General features: G+C 42.0%; 1 protein-coding gene across 1 annotated transcript in view; it reads left to right on the forward strand.

The window, feature by feature from the left end:
* The window catches only part of MYO7B (myosin VIIB), a 46,689-nt gene extending 34,505 nt beyond the window's left edge, over positions 1–12,184 (forward strand). The window contains exons 37-49 of the mRNA XM_077785633.1: positions 50–177; positions 715–872; positions 1,332–1,485; positions 3,387–3,542; positions 6,045–6,150; positions 6,286–6,399; positions 7,249–7,336; positions 8,003–8,109; positions 8,571–8,756; positions 9,621–9,737; positions 10,393–10,476; positions 11,176–11,295; positions 12,101–12,184. Coding sequence (XP_077641759.1) covers positions 50–177; positions 715–872; positions 1,332–1,485; positions 3,387–3,542; positions 6,045–6,150; positions 6,286–6,399; positions 7,249–7,336; positions 8,003–8,109; positions 8,571–8,756; positions 9,621–9,737; positions 10,393–10,476; positions 11,176–11,295; positions 12,101–12,184 — 1,602 coding nt within the window. The remainder of the gene's footprint in view (positions 1–49; positions 178–714; positions 873–1,331; positions 1,486–3,386; positions 3,543–6,044; positions 6,151–6,285; positions 6,400–7,248; positions 7,337–8,002; positions 8,110–8,570; positions 8,757–9,620; positions 9,738–10,392; positions 10,477–11,175; positions 11,296–12,100) is intronic.
* Positions 12,185–15,769: the final 3,585 nt, after the last annotated feature.

Below are 15,769 nucleotides of genomic sequence, written 5' to 3' on the forward strand. Positions count from 1 at the left end.
GCAAAGACCTGTCTCCATGCGACAGCTTGGTGTGCCTGTGTTATTCCAGAGTTTGCTGATGATGTCTCCAGACCAGAGGAGGACAGCTTCACAGAATTCCTTCATGGAGGAACCTGATGAAGAGGATATCAAGGTGAAGCCTTACACCCTGGAGGAGTTCTCCTACGAACACTTCAGGTGAAGTTCTCTGTGTAGAGTACACCCTAGAAAAGTTCTTGTTGATCAGTAATCCTTAAAGCCTATTATGTAATGGCATCTCCCACTTCTGATTGTGTTTCTTCTTTTTGTTCCCTGTAATTGTGATTTTGGATACAGAGATTCTGGCCCATGGCCTATTGTGTCTTAAGCCTGCAGAAATGCAAAGGGGAGGACTGACTGGGCTGACTTCTTCCAGCAGGTTCTATTCTTATTTCTCACCCTTTCTTCAGCAGTTACCAGCTAGTGAGGATATACATCATCTCAGGCTTCAGAAAGTAAGGGGAAAATTAGTTTTCTAAAAACTCCTCTTTTTTTTTTTTTGCAAGCTTCCTACCTTCTGGATATACAGGAAACTACATTTCCCTGCTCTTGTTGACCTACAGAATCAAAGGAGATCTGAAATCACTGTCTTGTGAAAAAACAGGTCTAGAGATATGACTTTATGATAATGACCTCCTTTGTTCATAGCAATACTGATCCAGTAATTTTGTATTGCTTCCACTTGTCTTCATTCAGGGCTCCTGAAAAGGAATCCATCAGCAAAGCTGTTCTCCAGAAATCCCGTGGGCACAGTCAACTATGGGCACATTCCAAGGAGCCTCTGAAACAGCCATTGCTGAAGAGAGCATGCACAGACCCTGATCTTCGGGATTTGGCCTGTCAGGCCTTCATTGATATCCTTTCTTTGGGATGTGAGAACACTAGAGGGAAAGGAAGTGTTAGTTAGGACCACTAAATTACCTCTACTGAGATACCTCAGCCACCTTATAGGTGCATTAAGATGGAGCATAAGGATGGAGCAGAACAAATCTGTTTCCCTCGTCTATAGGGAAATGTTCCAATTTCCTCCCAGTACTCCACAGCTATGATGGCTCACTAAACTAATAATGTGGCTTTAGGAGTGAGAGAGATTTACTGCATATACCCAGAGAATGCAGCTACTAGAACAGTGCAAATCATAGCCAAGCAGCACTGCTGCAAAGGGGGAGGGGACAGACAGGGAATATGCTTTAGACCTTCCTCCCAGTATTAGCCACTTAGACATCAACAAAGTCACTAACATGTTAGGATCCAGAAGAAACTTCCCATTTGCCTTCAGAAACTTCTACTTTTCTCCTTAACAGCACATTCACCCATCATGAAATTCATGGGAGATTACCCCTCAAAACAGGCACACTCCTCTGTGGAAGTCACTGACCAGATATTTGTGCCAGCTATCCAGGAGGAGGTCCTCAGGGATGAGATTTACTGTCAGATTATGAAACAACTGACTGAGAACAGAAACAGGTATTTAATTTACCTGGGTACAAAAACACCCTGCTCCTGCAAAGCCAAGCCTCAAGTGCAGGGGACATCCTTGGCACTGCAGCAAGGAACCCTTGCTGCATTTGTGATCTAGTGGAGGCAGAGGAAGGATAAACAAAGGATAAATAAACAGCTGTTGGAGTAACAGCTTCCCTTTCCCCTTTTGCCAGACAGTGCTTACCTTTGTAGAGCGCTCAGGACTACTCCCTGGCAGGAAGAGGCCAGAGAGCACCATCAATCATCTCCCCTGAGCTGCTGCTTTGCTCCCATCAGCATTCTGTGCTCATCTCCTTGTGGCGTGAGGCAGGGAAGATGTCACTGAGGCTCTCCTGCTCCCGAAGCAGTCTGCAGGGGAAATGTGGCACTGCATAGTCCTTGCATCCCATCAGTGACTGCCCTGACAACTCCCCATTTAAACTTCCAAACAGCAGCATTCCCCTCTCACAAAAACGTAGTTCGCACTGGATTTTTACCACCAGTGAATAAATACTTTTGAGTAGTTATATTAATTAGGTTACAAAACTGTCTTGCAGAACAGATTGGTTACAGAGGCACCTGCCCACATAAAAGTCTCTGAAAAGGGCTCATATTTTCTTCCCCGCTCACAAAATGATAACTTGATCTACTTCCAGGAAAACTGAATTGCAAAAATCAGCTTAATATTAATTATGAACAAAATGGTTTGTAGTTTCTGGATGCATTCTGTTTATTTATTTATCTTCTTTTTTCTGTTCCACAAGTATTGCATGTAGTGGAACTTCCATCATGTGTGTTGGTGGTGAATGGTAAATTCCCTTGCAAGCAGTGGATCTTACAGGCTATTTAATGCATAATCTGTAACCATGGTGCCAGTGCCATGCCTGATGTATTCCACCAATGTGAGCGGGATCACTGATGTGGAAAAAACAATGCTTGAAAGGTGCCTATTTGCATATACTTTCATTAGAACAGCCAGAGCAACAAATCTTTCACCCTTCCCAGGCTGCTGTGCTGTGGACCATGTCCTGCTCTCACACACCACTCTATAGAGTATAAATGGGATTAAAATAGTCTGTCTCCATCTGCAAAATTAGAACAGTAAGTGGAAATAAAGAAGCCAGAACCTCTTTATTCAGTGAAGTCTGCCCTTTCAGAACCAGGCATATTGACTTTCCCAACCAAAACCACTTCACACCAGTGAGCATTTCAGAGCACTCCTTGGACACAGCTGAAGTGTGCTGCTCCTGGCTTTGAGGAAGAATGACTGACCACCTCAAGGTTGCAGAGCCCTTCTTAATGGTGAGGGCAAGGTGCCAGAGGAGCTTCAACTGTCAGATTTCACAGATGCAAAGGCTAGAACTGGATTTCTGCCTGAAAAATATTAACAGCCTGATCTGGAGCATTTAAGAACTGCATCTACCTCACTACATGATGCTATCAACATGTTCATTTTTCAGAACAGTACATGTAAGGGGAAGTCAGTGCATGCAAAATGTTCATGCCCTGAGCAAAGCTGCCCAGTGCAGGGGGCAGGTGAATACATCCATTGAGAAACCATGATCTGAATACATGTGAGCTTGAACACCAAATCAACAGTGGTTTTCCAAGAGGATGGCACCAGGGTCACTACTGCTAAGATGTCTGCTAAACTGGAATTTGTATTTATTCATGAGGTTTGCATTTGTCATATGTACTTCTCATGCAGGACTTGGCTTTTCTTCACATGGAGGTTGTGGTTGTTGCACAGCAAATGAATGCCAGAGCTGGGTGAAGGCTCTGTTGATTTGCAGCTCTCTGCACCATGGGACCACGATGAGAGTTTATTTCTCTTCCCTGTAGCTGGTGTGTGGTCAAACAGAGAATTCCATGTGGCTGTAGCAGAACTGTTGACTTTGTGTTCCCAGGTACAGCGAGACCAAGGGCTGGCAGCTCCTCTGGCTCTGCACTGGCCTCTTCCCACCCAGCAAGTCACTGCTCAAACATGCCCAGAAGTTCATAGAGACACGTCAGAAAGAAACACTGGCCCCAGGGTGCCGTCGGAGGATTCAGACAGTAATGAGGTACATATTCTGGCATATAACCAGCTCAAAGTGTTCAAATATCAATAATCAGGTCTCAAAAAACACACGGGCTAAAATAGTGTGACTTGTCACTTTCCTTTTCCTCTTTACATCTTGGTTTTTCAAGTGATCGTTATTTTGAACTTTCTTTATGGACTCTGAACCATTGAAGAGAGGTCTATGTCACAGTTTCACTTTTTTTTTTTTTTTTCCAGTCAGCAGCATTTTAAAAAGTTCATCACCACACAAAATCACTTGACTCCCAGAGCTGGGTATTTCAAACATCCTAAAGGGCATGCATCTTTGAATTATGTCACTGATGATATCCTGACCTTACTTTTCTTTGGTGAGGAAGCATGTCCTTGTTGAAAGGATCAATACAATCAATTCCTGTTCTTTGAAAAAACCCAAATGAATAAAGCCCTGACCCTTACCTGGCTGCTCACAGCAAGGCACTTCTCCGTCCATTTGGCATTACCCCAGGCTGAAGCAACACAATCCCCAAAACACAGTGCTTCCCGAGTTTCCAAATGAATTGTCATTCTAAGGGACATGACAAAACTAAAGAGAGGGGAAGGGCTAACAGGATTTCAGGAAGGATCAACTGAACTGTAGGAGAAAGGGTTCCCTAGATTCCTCCAAGCACTAGGATAACCCAGCTTGCCCCTCTGAGAACAAAGCTTTGGCATCAAGGTTGACTCCAGCCTTCTCCCTTTTGATGGTGCTGTGATTTACCACTTGCCTGCCACAGACCTCATCAGTAAAGAATATGCCCAATGATTTATTCTTCCAGCTCTTGCATCTTCCCCTTTCCCTCAAGCTGGGCCACATGTTTGGTCTGTGAATCCCACGGGTCAGGCTCTAGGGGAACACTAACACAGTGGATATCCCCCTTGCAGTGGATGGGCTTTGGCACTGCTGGTGAAATGTCACCACACATTGAACTCGCTTTTGAAGTGTCTGAAAAATGCATGGCAAGGAATGCTATTCATTGTTTATTTCTACAGAGAAGACTTAAAAATTCCTGCCTCTCTATATCATGTGCTATTCATGCTCTAAGCCCTGCTGAGCTGCACAGAGCTTCTTTAGAGAGGCAAATAGGGAGGGGAAAGCAGAATGGGCTGCTTGGAAGGAGGATTTTATTTGCTAAACTGCCCCAGATCTGGAGCCTGGGGGATGGGAAGTGGAACAAAGACAAATCTTGTCTTCTAAGAGCAGTTCTTTTCATAAGATTAAACTTTCATCTACTTAGGATAGAATAGAATAAACTATTTCAGTTGGAAGGGATCTTCAATGATCATCTAGTTCAACTGCTCCCTGTAAGTAACCTGGTCTCTTTTGAAAGGGCAGAGCAGGCAGCTCAAAGGATTTTAAATACACACAGGAGAACCCAACTGAGCCTTGGGAACACACCTTTTCTGCCATAAACCACTTTACATCTTCAACCGCAGAATCCTGGAAAGGGAACCACTGTGATGGGTGTTAAGCAGATCTCACCTTGGCAGTGAATTCCTAGCTCAGGCTGCAAGGACAGGTGGTTAGCCCCATGCCTCTGCAGCCAAAGTACTGCAATTCCTTGAGCTCCCTGGGCCTCCCTTTGATGGCAGGTCAGGAAAAGGTGACAGGTCCACACTTCATACAGTGCCTGCACAGTACAAAGCACATGCTGTGCAGCTTGGTTACAGTGAAGTTTTCCTTTTCCAAATGGAAATGATCCTTTATTGAATGAAAAAAAAAGTAGTTTTCAAATCCACACAATTAAAGCTTGGATCCAGAGGAACCGCCTCCTGAGAGCCTGACCCTATGTGAGAGGCCCATAAGCTATGGTGTTCAAAATACCTGAACAGCCTTGCTCTGTGCCACTGAAGACAGGAACTTACCAGCCCCAGGAGGTAATTTGCTAGATTTGTTCTCACTTTTAACTATGTCAAGATTTTGGCATGACTGAGGCTTCAAGGCCAGTTCTTTTGCTGTAAAAGGCAGCTCTGCTCTGAGGTATAATTTCAAAGAAATGTGTTTGTACAGCTTAAGCACCTCCTAAGTCAGTGATTGCACTCCAGCTCTTATATAAAATGCTTTCAAGCAGCCCTCCAGACCTTTTTGGTACTTCAGCTCCAAGTAATTTTGTTTCCAAATACATACCTTTTTGCTGATGCAGGAATTAAATAAAATGTACTTCTCCTTATAGCCATTATAGTCACATGTCAGTAAGGAAAAATGCTGCTGAATCCATAGAAGAGGCAACGGTGCTGGCTAGGAAGGTGCCTTCTTCATGCAGCCTTCTTGCAGAGCAGAAGAGACTTTCACTTTACATGCCATTAAGACCCTCAGTTTCTTGCTGTTAATACACTGAATTTGCACGGGGGTGGAGGTCCACTAGAGCCCACCCCATCGCAGAGTACTGGCATTTTGGAGGGTGTCTGCTGTTTGGCTGGAATACTGTTGTTCATTTCCACAGTGACTAAACTGATCTCTCTTATGATGGTTGGTGGCATTTTCCAGGAGCGGCTGTAGGAAGTGGGCACCTCATCCTGTGGAGGTTGAGGCCATCTTACAGAACAACACTAAGATCTCACACAAGATTTGCTTCCCCAACGAAACAGAACTGGTGAGCACTTATTGTTTTCCCAGCCTTGACCATTATTCCAGCCATGATGTGCTCATCCAGGAGCATGTGTGAAGACATCCAATATTCTTATTTCTTCCTCTCCTCTGTTTTAACAAGAATCTTGTTATCTCACAGACTTTTGATGTGGGAACAAACACCAAAATCCAGACTCTATGTCAGAACATCGCTTCCAAATTGCAGCTGCACTCCTGGGAAGGTTTCAGCCTCTTTGTGAAGATTGCAGACAAGGTAACCCCTTTTTGACTCTGGCAGGGTAGCCAGGCTGCCCATCCTCTCTTATTTATTTACCAGGCTACCTAAACAACCAAATCCAAGGACCAGAGCAGGTGATTACTGCTTCTGTCTTACTGAGGGGATACAACCTAAACTTGAACTTTTAGCACTTGACAACTCTTTTCAATCTCTTGAAGAAGCTGGATGGAGATGCAGAGCTTGTATCATTCTGCCAGTACCCAGGTGGAACTAAAAGCAGAGAAGATGTAGGTGGTCCAGCCTGCTAGGATGGTTGCATACTGCTGGATTCAACCCTTTTTAACTCAGACTTTGCCCAGATGTGCTGCACATGTACAGTGCTCTCTAGGAATAGGGAAAGCAGGGGCAACTAGCACCAGTTAATACTCTCTGGTTTGTTGGGAGCCTGCCTTGCCTGAGCTGAAGCTTGGGCTGGCTGTCTCACTGAGAGGTCCCTTCTCTTTGAAACTCTGATTAAAGCAAAAGCAGCAATGAGCCCTAGCACAGGGAGTTTCTGGTGTGCTGCCTTCCTGAAAAGAGAAACACAGTATGTAACAACACATCACAAAGAGAAGACAACTGGGAATAAGCTAGGCATCTTCAGCTTGACTTCAATAAGCAACCTGGAAAGAAAAAGCAACAGATGATGCAATAAAGGTCCCCATATGAAATATAAGTAAATTTAGCCTTCCTCCTTCTATTTTTCTACTTCTTTCCTGCTATTATTCTGCCCTCTCACTGTAGACAGGGAAAGAAAATTCAGCCTGATACTTGGGTATGTGGGACAGGCAGTATTTTATATGATGTGCAAACCCCTCCTTTCTCTCCATTGTTTGGCCTCTGCAGGTGATCAGTCAGAATGAAGCAGACTACTTCTTTGACTCATTAAGGCAGGTGACAGACTGGAACAGGAGGAACAAGCCAGGAAAAGATGGTAAGGAGAACGCCAGCAAGACAAGAAGCTGCATGAGATGCTGTGTTGAACTGGAAAGTAGCTGATCCATCCAGTAGGATTCACTCAATCTTGGGAAGTGTATCTCACAACCCCCCCCCCCCCCCCCAAAGATAATATATATTTTGAAATCAATATCAAACTCTGTATCAATTTGTCTTCACCTTTGCATATTTCAGGACAGCTGAGGTTCAAGTCCCTGAAGTTCTGTCTATATATCTAAGACCTAACTTCTCTTCCCTCAGCTGATGTAGCTATTAGGAGCTCTGAAAATCAGAGTTTAAACTATGGATGCACTAAATCACAATTCATTTGCAGAAGCACAGCCATCAGGAGATGTATTCTCATCTGTGTAAGAGAATTTGGGTGTACTGCACACCAGCAGGCAGCTGTCATGAGCACCAATAACAAACACTCTATGGTAGTCCCTCAACTTCTACATCTGATCATTATATGAACAATGTCCAAGAACTGAAAAATGATTAATTTCTTTTGTCATCTAAAATGGCTTTTTGTGTTGTTTTGTTAGTAATTTTGTTTGTTACTATTAAAACTATAATTACTTTTCTGAAGAAATTCACAAGCCATTTAAACACTATAGGACTATCAGTGACACAGAGAACACTTAAAAAAATCTGATCTCCTTAGGTGCTGCTCTGTCTGTGGCCTATGAGGTGTACTTCATGAGGAAGCTGTGGCTGAATGTCACTCCTGGCAAGGATCTGAAAGCTGATACCATTTTCCATTACCACCAGGTACGCAGCTCCCTAAAGAGGTATCTTGTGATACTTTAATTTCCTGTGAGAAATTAAGTCTGTAGAAGTACTACTGTCTCCCTCTTGAAAGCCTGCATTATAGACCCTCCAGAGGAATACCTCCTCCAGAGAGGGGGGGCACAGCTCAGCCTCAGAACAGATTTATTTCTCAGTGTTCACAGCTTAGCTATACTGAACATGTTAAAAGAGTACAGCTCCTTTACCTCATTGTACTGTGGAATTGCTCATCTTGCTCCATAAATCAGAGAGCCACAGAAAGTTTTGGGTTGGAAAGGATCTTTAAAGATCATCCAGAGAACCTTCAGAAGGAGCTAAAAGTTCTTGGGATGTCCTTGGACTGTGTTTGGCAAGACTTGCGTCCTGCCCTCACAAATTTAGAATGTTTAAGTCAGTGCTTGCTTTAGCCCATTCTGTCTGGATTCAGAGCTGGTCTCTTCCAGGAGCTGCCAAAGTACCTCAGAGGTTACCACAAGTGCTCCAAGGATGAAGCTGTGCAGCTGGCAGGGCTGATTTATAAAGCGCGCTTCAACAACGACCGCACACAGCTGGCAGCCATCCCCAAAATCCTGAAGGAGCTGGTGCCAGACAATCTGCTCCGAGCAGTGGCACCAGATGAATGGAAGAAGGTAAGAACATCAGTTTTCATTAGTCATATTACATTTACAGAGCTTTAGTAGAGAAAACACATTGAGCCACACTACATTTTTGATCTGATGGTCTTTGAAAGTACTCTACAGGGACGGTATTGGATATTACTGGATTTGCCAGCAAGATAGCAAAAGGATTTGCCTCTTACAATGCAGATTTTACATATTCTACCAAAATTCTGAAACGTATCTGCAGACCTAGATGGCTTATCTGAAGTGTGCATCTTTCTTGGAGATACTAATCCATTTCTAGTGCCCAGATAAAGAGTTAGAGATTGGAGAGTCAGCAATGGGACTCAGAAGCTGAGGATATCAGACAGAAACAGAAAATTAAGGTGTCTTATAAGTATCTCTTGGCAGCAAATCAATCTCCATGAACTGTGTTCATGCTACTTACAGTAAAAGGCTCTTCTATCCACAAAAAGGGAAAGGTGGTTTTAGCAGGTACTTACCACTTAGTCTGCTGAGGAAAACACAGAACATTCTTTCAAATATAAAGGGAAAATTCACCCTTCATTTTTCAGCCAAAGATGCAATCAATACATGTCTGTGGGTATTGAACACTGGCTTTCTGAGTTTTATCTCACTTCACCCCTCTGCCCTGAAGTCAATTTCCTCAGGCTGCTGGGCTTCCTTCACCCAGCAGAGGAATAAGGAACACTGGAGGATTCTGGTTTACCTTGCCCCATGACATAGCAGCTGTTTTCATTTTCAATTTTCTGCTGCTGGGGCAAAAAACCTGATTGTGGTTATGAGCTGATGCTGTCTTTAGTGCTAAGACTAGGCATTGGAAACCTGCCTGTCTCCAACTCAGCTGGCTTTGTATCCTCTTCTCCTAAACAGAGCATTATTGCAGCATATAGTAAACATGAAGGAAAAACTGTGGATGAGGCCAAGATTGCTTTCTTGAAAATGATACACCGGTGGCCAACATTTGGCTCAGCCTTTTTTGAGGTGAAGGTAGGTTTGAAGCCCTGTGCTAGTGGATTTGGTAGTAGATCAGTGCCAAGGGATACAGACTGACTGCAATTCCATATCTGAAAGTAAAAAAACATTATAAAACTGAATTCCTGTAATCTAAGAAGAAAACTCAGGTCCTTCAAAGTTGGGAGATGGATTCTTTATCCATTCTGAACTATGCTTGTTGTTCTTGTTGTTTACTGGCAATGTTGTTGCTCTAGTTATAATACCTCTACTACAATTGTGTAGTAGCTGTAGGGGGCTGAATTGTCCTATCACTGCTCTCCACAAGAAAATGCTGCCAAATCTTATGTCTTTGTTGACTCTTCCCTCAGAACAGAACGGTACTAATCCTCTCATTCTAGAGTGTATATCTAAGAATAATATCCCATGTGTTACCTTTAATTTCTCCTCACTAGGCTCTTAAATTGTTTGCAATCAATCATTAAACCTGCTATCAAACAGCATAGTAAATAACGGACTTGATTTTGCTCTCATGGAGCATTTGCTCAAGTCATCAATATATGGTCAAAATGTTTCAGTGTTCATTTGGGAAAGAGAACAAGAAGCACTGGACATTGTTAAAGGTCACTAGGCCCCTGATACAGATAATTTCTCAATTTTCTGCTTATCTTGCTGTGTTACTCATTTACAGCAAGCCTCGGAGCCCAATTTCCCAGAGATTGTACTGATTGCAATCAACAAGCAAGGAGTCTCACTGATCCATCAGAAGACAAAGGTAACAAACAGCTGCTTCTCACAAGTCCATCTAAGGAAGGATTGAATGGACCCTGCTAATTTAGGGACAGTGATAGGACCCTGCCCAGGAATGGTAGGAGAGAATAGATGCTCTCTATTAATTTTTTCCTGTGTGAAACTGAAGAAAATGTTACTGCCTCAAATCGCTTCTTTGCAGTTTCTACTCTGGAAAGGAATAGGATAGAGCATCTCTGAAAAAAGACATGGCAATCATCATAGACCTGGCAAGGTGGTAAGATCAGGAAGAGGGATAGGCAGTGCACCCAGGAACCTGCTGCAGAAAAATGCTTTGCAGGAAGCCCCAGCTGTCTAAGAGATCAGGCTGAATGGCCATGTTTAGCTGCAGTCTTAACACAAACGGTCTGGACTTAGCAAGTTCTCAGGAGAAGGGAGTATCACTATTTGCTTTCAATAACCAAACAAATTAAAAGGTAGGTTTAGATTATTGTAAATCTAATGGCAGTGTGCTAAAGCAAAGATCAATATATAATGAAAGGAAGTCTCACTAGTGTGATTAAGATTTTGGAGAAAATACAATATACTGATAATCTGGATGCAAAAAGTACCTTGATCCATGATTTTTATAAATGAAGCAGAAAGAACAAGAATACTCTAGCTCTACAGGTTTTCTTATGTAACAGCCTAAATGTTCTACAGATCACTTTGTTTCCCCTTACAGGATATTCTAGTAGTCTACCCCTTCAATAAGATCTCCAACTGGAGCAGTGGGAGCACATACTTTCACATGACCATAGGGAACCTGGTACGAGGAAACCGGCTCTTATGTGAGACATCTCTGGTAAGAAGAATTTTGCCAACTAAGATACAATAAAATCCCAATTTTTCTTTTCCAACCCCAACTCCTACAAAAGATGGTGTGAAAACAGATAAATATCAGTGCAGCATTATACCACACAGACCATAATTATACCAATTATACCATAAATACCAAAAGCATTCACTGTTGTGTCAATAAAACTGCCTTTTAGAACTGGTTCAGTTCATATATAATGTTATCTGATGCAAGGATGCATTACACAGGACACAAGGAAAAACAGTAATTTCCCAGATTCTTCCCATGCATCAAAATTTTATCCATCTCAGAAGTTAAGACTGCAAAGCTACATAAGAAGCTTTTTGTCTTGCATGTCTGCCTCCAGTTACGTAGTAGTGCTAGTCTTACAAGACTTCATATTTTCCAGGGAGTGGTGCCACCTTTTTAACAACTGGTTTCAGACTATTCACAGTCTAAGAGAAGCATCACTGTATTAATATTTAAAGGTTGGTTTGTAAAGATAACAAAGACATTTAAAGGCTAACTACTCTGACAGAAAAGCTTGAGTTCTTGAAAACTAAAATCTTAAGTACAAGTCAAGCTACAGAGTGAATACCAAGGAGACAGCAGAGCTACGGTTTGTAAAGTTTTGGAAATCCATAAAAAGCAGAGGGAGGAATGGATAAATTATAACTAAATGAAACCGATATTGAAAGAAAAGTTCGTGCAAGGAAGAACCTGAGATGATGACAGACAAGGGAGGAAATGATAGTTATTTTTGCTTCTGGAGCTCTCTGATAGATTTAAGACTTTTTTTCTTTCCTGACAGGGTTACAAAATGGATGACCTGTTAACATCCTACGTACGCCTGCTCATGAATGCTGTAAACAAGCAAAAGAACCTCCCAGCCTGAGAGAGGAACTAGAGCCCATGACCTGTACTTGTGCCAAACTACCTGTAATTTCATATCCCAGAAGAAATGCCATTTAAAAAATATTAATCTTGTTGATCGATCTTCTGATCACACACTGAATGAACTGAGTTGCTGAAACACTACAAGAGAAGCTCAAGTGAGCATGTGCTTTCAAATATCTGTAACACTTCTGTCTTAGATGTAGTATGAGTATTGCATTCAGGTACTGGATTTAGAGAAAGTTTAGATGGACTTCAATGTTCTGTGGGAGTGGAGAAACCCTGTGAGAGCCCCTTCTAGTAGCCTGAATCTCCTCCATTCAAAGACAGACACACAGTAAGAGCTGTTGTCTTCTGGAAAGAAAATGCCCCTTATTGCATATGCTCTTATCAAATGCACAAACTCCAAGTCTTTGGAAACTAAGGTAATGTAATTTTTTTCCTCCTATTGGCAATTCCAAGAGTGAAGAGATGCCCTTTGGTAGTAAATAACTGGACAGATTGAAAGGTAAGATGCTGGGTTCCATCCTCTGGTCCCTTGGTTATGTGCTGTACATGACAGACTGACAGCCAATTACTGTCAGAATGTAACTGTCCTTCCTGCATGCTGCTAACTTGCAAGCCATCCCCTGACTTACCACAGCCTTGCTTAAATTAAATAATCTTTTTTCCACATTATAATGCTCTTGGAAACTTACAACCACTTTCTACTGTGCAGTTTCTAGTAAGCTCTGAAATGAGTCTGGGGTATGGGTCCATCACTTTTAGTTGCTCCTATTTCAAGATACAGATGAGCTATTCAGTCCAAATCAGAATTGAAGAACTCAGTCTAACAGAGGTCTGTTGAAAAGAGACTTTTCTGCTCTACAAAAATGGTCTGTTTGGAGTTATGCAGACATTCCCTCACGAGACAAGAATAATAGCTTTAATTTGTCCTGATCTTTTCTGCTTCCTGTTTGGCAGACAGTTTGAGTGGTAAAATTTGATTCAGCACTTGTTAATCTCTAAGAGCTTTGTAGAAACATAGTTTTGGTGCCAGGGGAACCAGAGAGTGCTCTGAGTGTGTAAAGTAGATAAAGACTATGGTGGGAGCAAGCTTAGCTGCTACCCTCTCAGATCAAGTACTCCTCCCTTGCTCCCAGTGAAAGATGAACATGTCTTAAAGCATTTACACCAAGTTCCTTGAGACACAATCTGGCAGTGCTGGAAAAACAGCTCTGCCTGATCTCTCAACTTTGCCAACGGATGCACAATGGCTCTCTTGTTCCCTCAGACATGTGTGTGAAAAATTTAAATGCTGGTGGGAGTTTTGTATATGGGTGGCAGGGAAGAGCCCCACTCTCTTTGTGCATCTAAATGAGTGCCACACCTGTCAGAATAGCTGATCTTTTTGCAAGCAAATGCTCCTGCTGTAATGTCCATTGCTGGCAATGGAAGTGCTGGAGTCTAATTACCCAGAGTGGTTTTGTCACCCAGTGTCTGATCTGACTAACTAGCTATGAGTGAGAAATGTTCAACACTTCACCTGTATAAAAATAAATTTTGCAGCCAAACTGTATTGTTTCTGGTTTTTAAATAAAGACTGCAGAAAATCAACCACAATGTCTTTTTAACCAAATGAATGTTTGCTCCAGATCCATGTAACCTAAATCATCCAAATATCTACTATATCCTTCCTGTAAATGATCACAGTATCCCATCTGCTCATTACATATACAACATGATTTGTACAACACAGCCACTAAAAGGATGATACCCCTTTCTGCACATCCTCATCAACCAACACAACACCACAGAAGCAGCACAGGTCCAAAACATGAATTCACCACAACAGTGCCTCAGGTTTCAGCAATCCCAGAGTTCCTCAGAGAGAGTAACAGTTTCTGGCTAAGCACTGAAAATATGGTATTAACTGTACACTATACCATTTTTTTAGTGTAAAGACTTAAAGTGTATTACAGTTAACTTTAATACAAGAACATACAAAGGCACAGTATTACAGCATTTCAATCTACAATCATGTGTTTTGGTTAGACAGCTCAAACAACGTGTAATAAAGTGAGTGCTCTACACAGTGCAGAAGCTATCAAGGCCTGAACCAAGGCAGGGAGCTGCTAATTCTTTTCTCAGTCTAATACACTCAGCACTTAATAGTGCTTTACAGACTAGTATAACCATGTTTATTACATTCTTGCCTGCAATCTATTCCTTCTCCATCCAGTCACTTCTGAAAGAATATCAGTCATATAATCTAATACCAGCCACGCCACATCAGGAATTCTCTCTACGAAAGGCTGACTAGTGTTTGCCAGCATTGCACAGACTGCTGTAAAAACAGCAGGACACAAATCTAGAGAGAGGATTAGTGCTACAAAGAAAGACTGCAAATGATTAGCATACCCTTTGGAAAAAAAAAAAAACAACAAAACAAGCTTCACATACCATGCTTTCCAAAAGCAAAACCATTTTCAAGTGTACTCCGTGAGTGTTAGTGATTTTAATTAGGTATAAATATGAATTAGGTATAAATATAAATGTATAGTATGAGACATCTTCTATTAAGTGTAGATTTCTGAGCCAAGCTCAATCTTCATATAAATCTCTACTCTCCAGTGGTGTGATACTTAGGAAGACTTTGGCCAGCAGGTCTATTTACAGTAATGGAAAAAAGCATGCCACTTATTTCTTACTGACACCGTGACTATATTAATTAAAAAGAAAAAAAGCCCAGCCTGTCAGCCTACCAAGGTGCTGAGGAGAACTTGTGAGTTTGCACTATAGTCTACCTGGTCTTAAAAAAGTAGACTGACAGAAGTAGAGGAAGATGCATTTTTTAAAGCCATTTATAGTTACTTGTCCTACTCCTTCAATTCCACTCTCACACAAAAGGTATGTTGGTAATATAAACTATTGTAACTCTGCACATTGCAGGCCATGAGCAGCAGAAGCATAAGAAAAATGATTGTGAAAAATTAATAACTTAAGAGAATATTAGCCTCCATTAGTATCAGGGATTACAATTATTTTGTTCACCAATTAATTTTGCAAAACATCCTGAAGATAAGGACATATTCCAAATCCTGGAGAACTGAACAGCTTATCAAAGAAAACAGTATCAACTCTCCTTAGAACTCTGAAGCTTTCCAGGTCTGCCAAATCTCTAACACGAGACAAAGTGAAGGCACACATTAAATCTTCACTGGCAGCACAGAAGTAATGCCATTCATACACATGCATTTTCCATTGCTGAATGTGAGAGTGGCTGCTGAAAGAATATAACCTACTGGCTGGTAGTTACTTAGTCCTTCCATATTTACTAGGAATGTTTGGCTGTGTGTTCCTCCACCACTTCCCAGGAGGCTGGGGATACACAGCTGCTCAGATTCAGCATTAGACAGGGCCTGTGACTGACATAACAGGAACAGACCAGAATGTTTTATGCTGAGAAGAATCTGCGTAACATACCGAGCTGCACCTAGGTCAGAATTCAAGTGTTTTATGCTGTGACAAAATGCCAAACAACAGGTTTGATTGTAAATGGGGGGTCTTTGCAAGGCCACACTACTGCACCAAAAGACGTGCTGTT

This window comes from Lonchura striata, chromosome 10 (assembly GCF_046129695.1).
Source record: "Lonchura striata isolate bLonStr1 chromosome 10, bLonStr1.mat, whole genome shotgun sequence".
Lineage (NCBI taxonomy): Eukaryota > Metazoa > Chordata > Aves > Passeriformes > Estrildidae > Lonchura > Lonchura striata.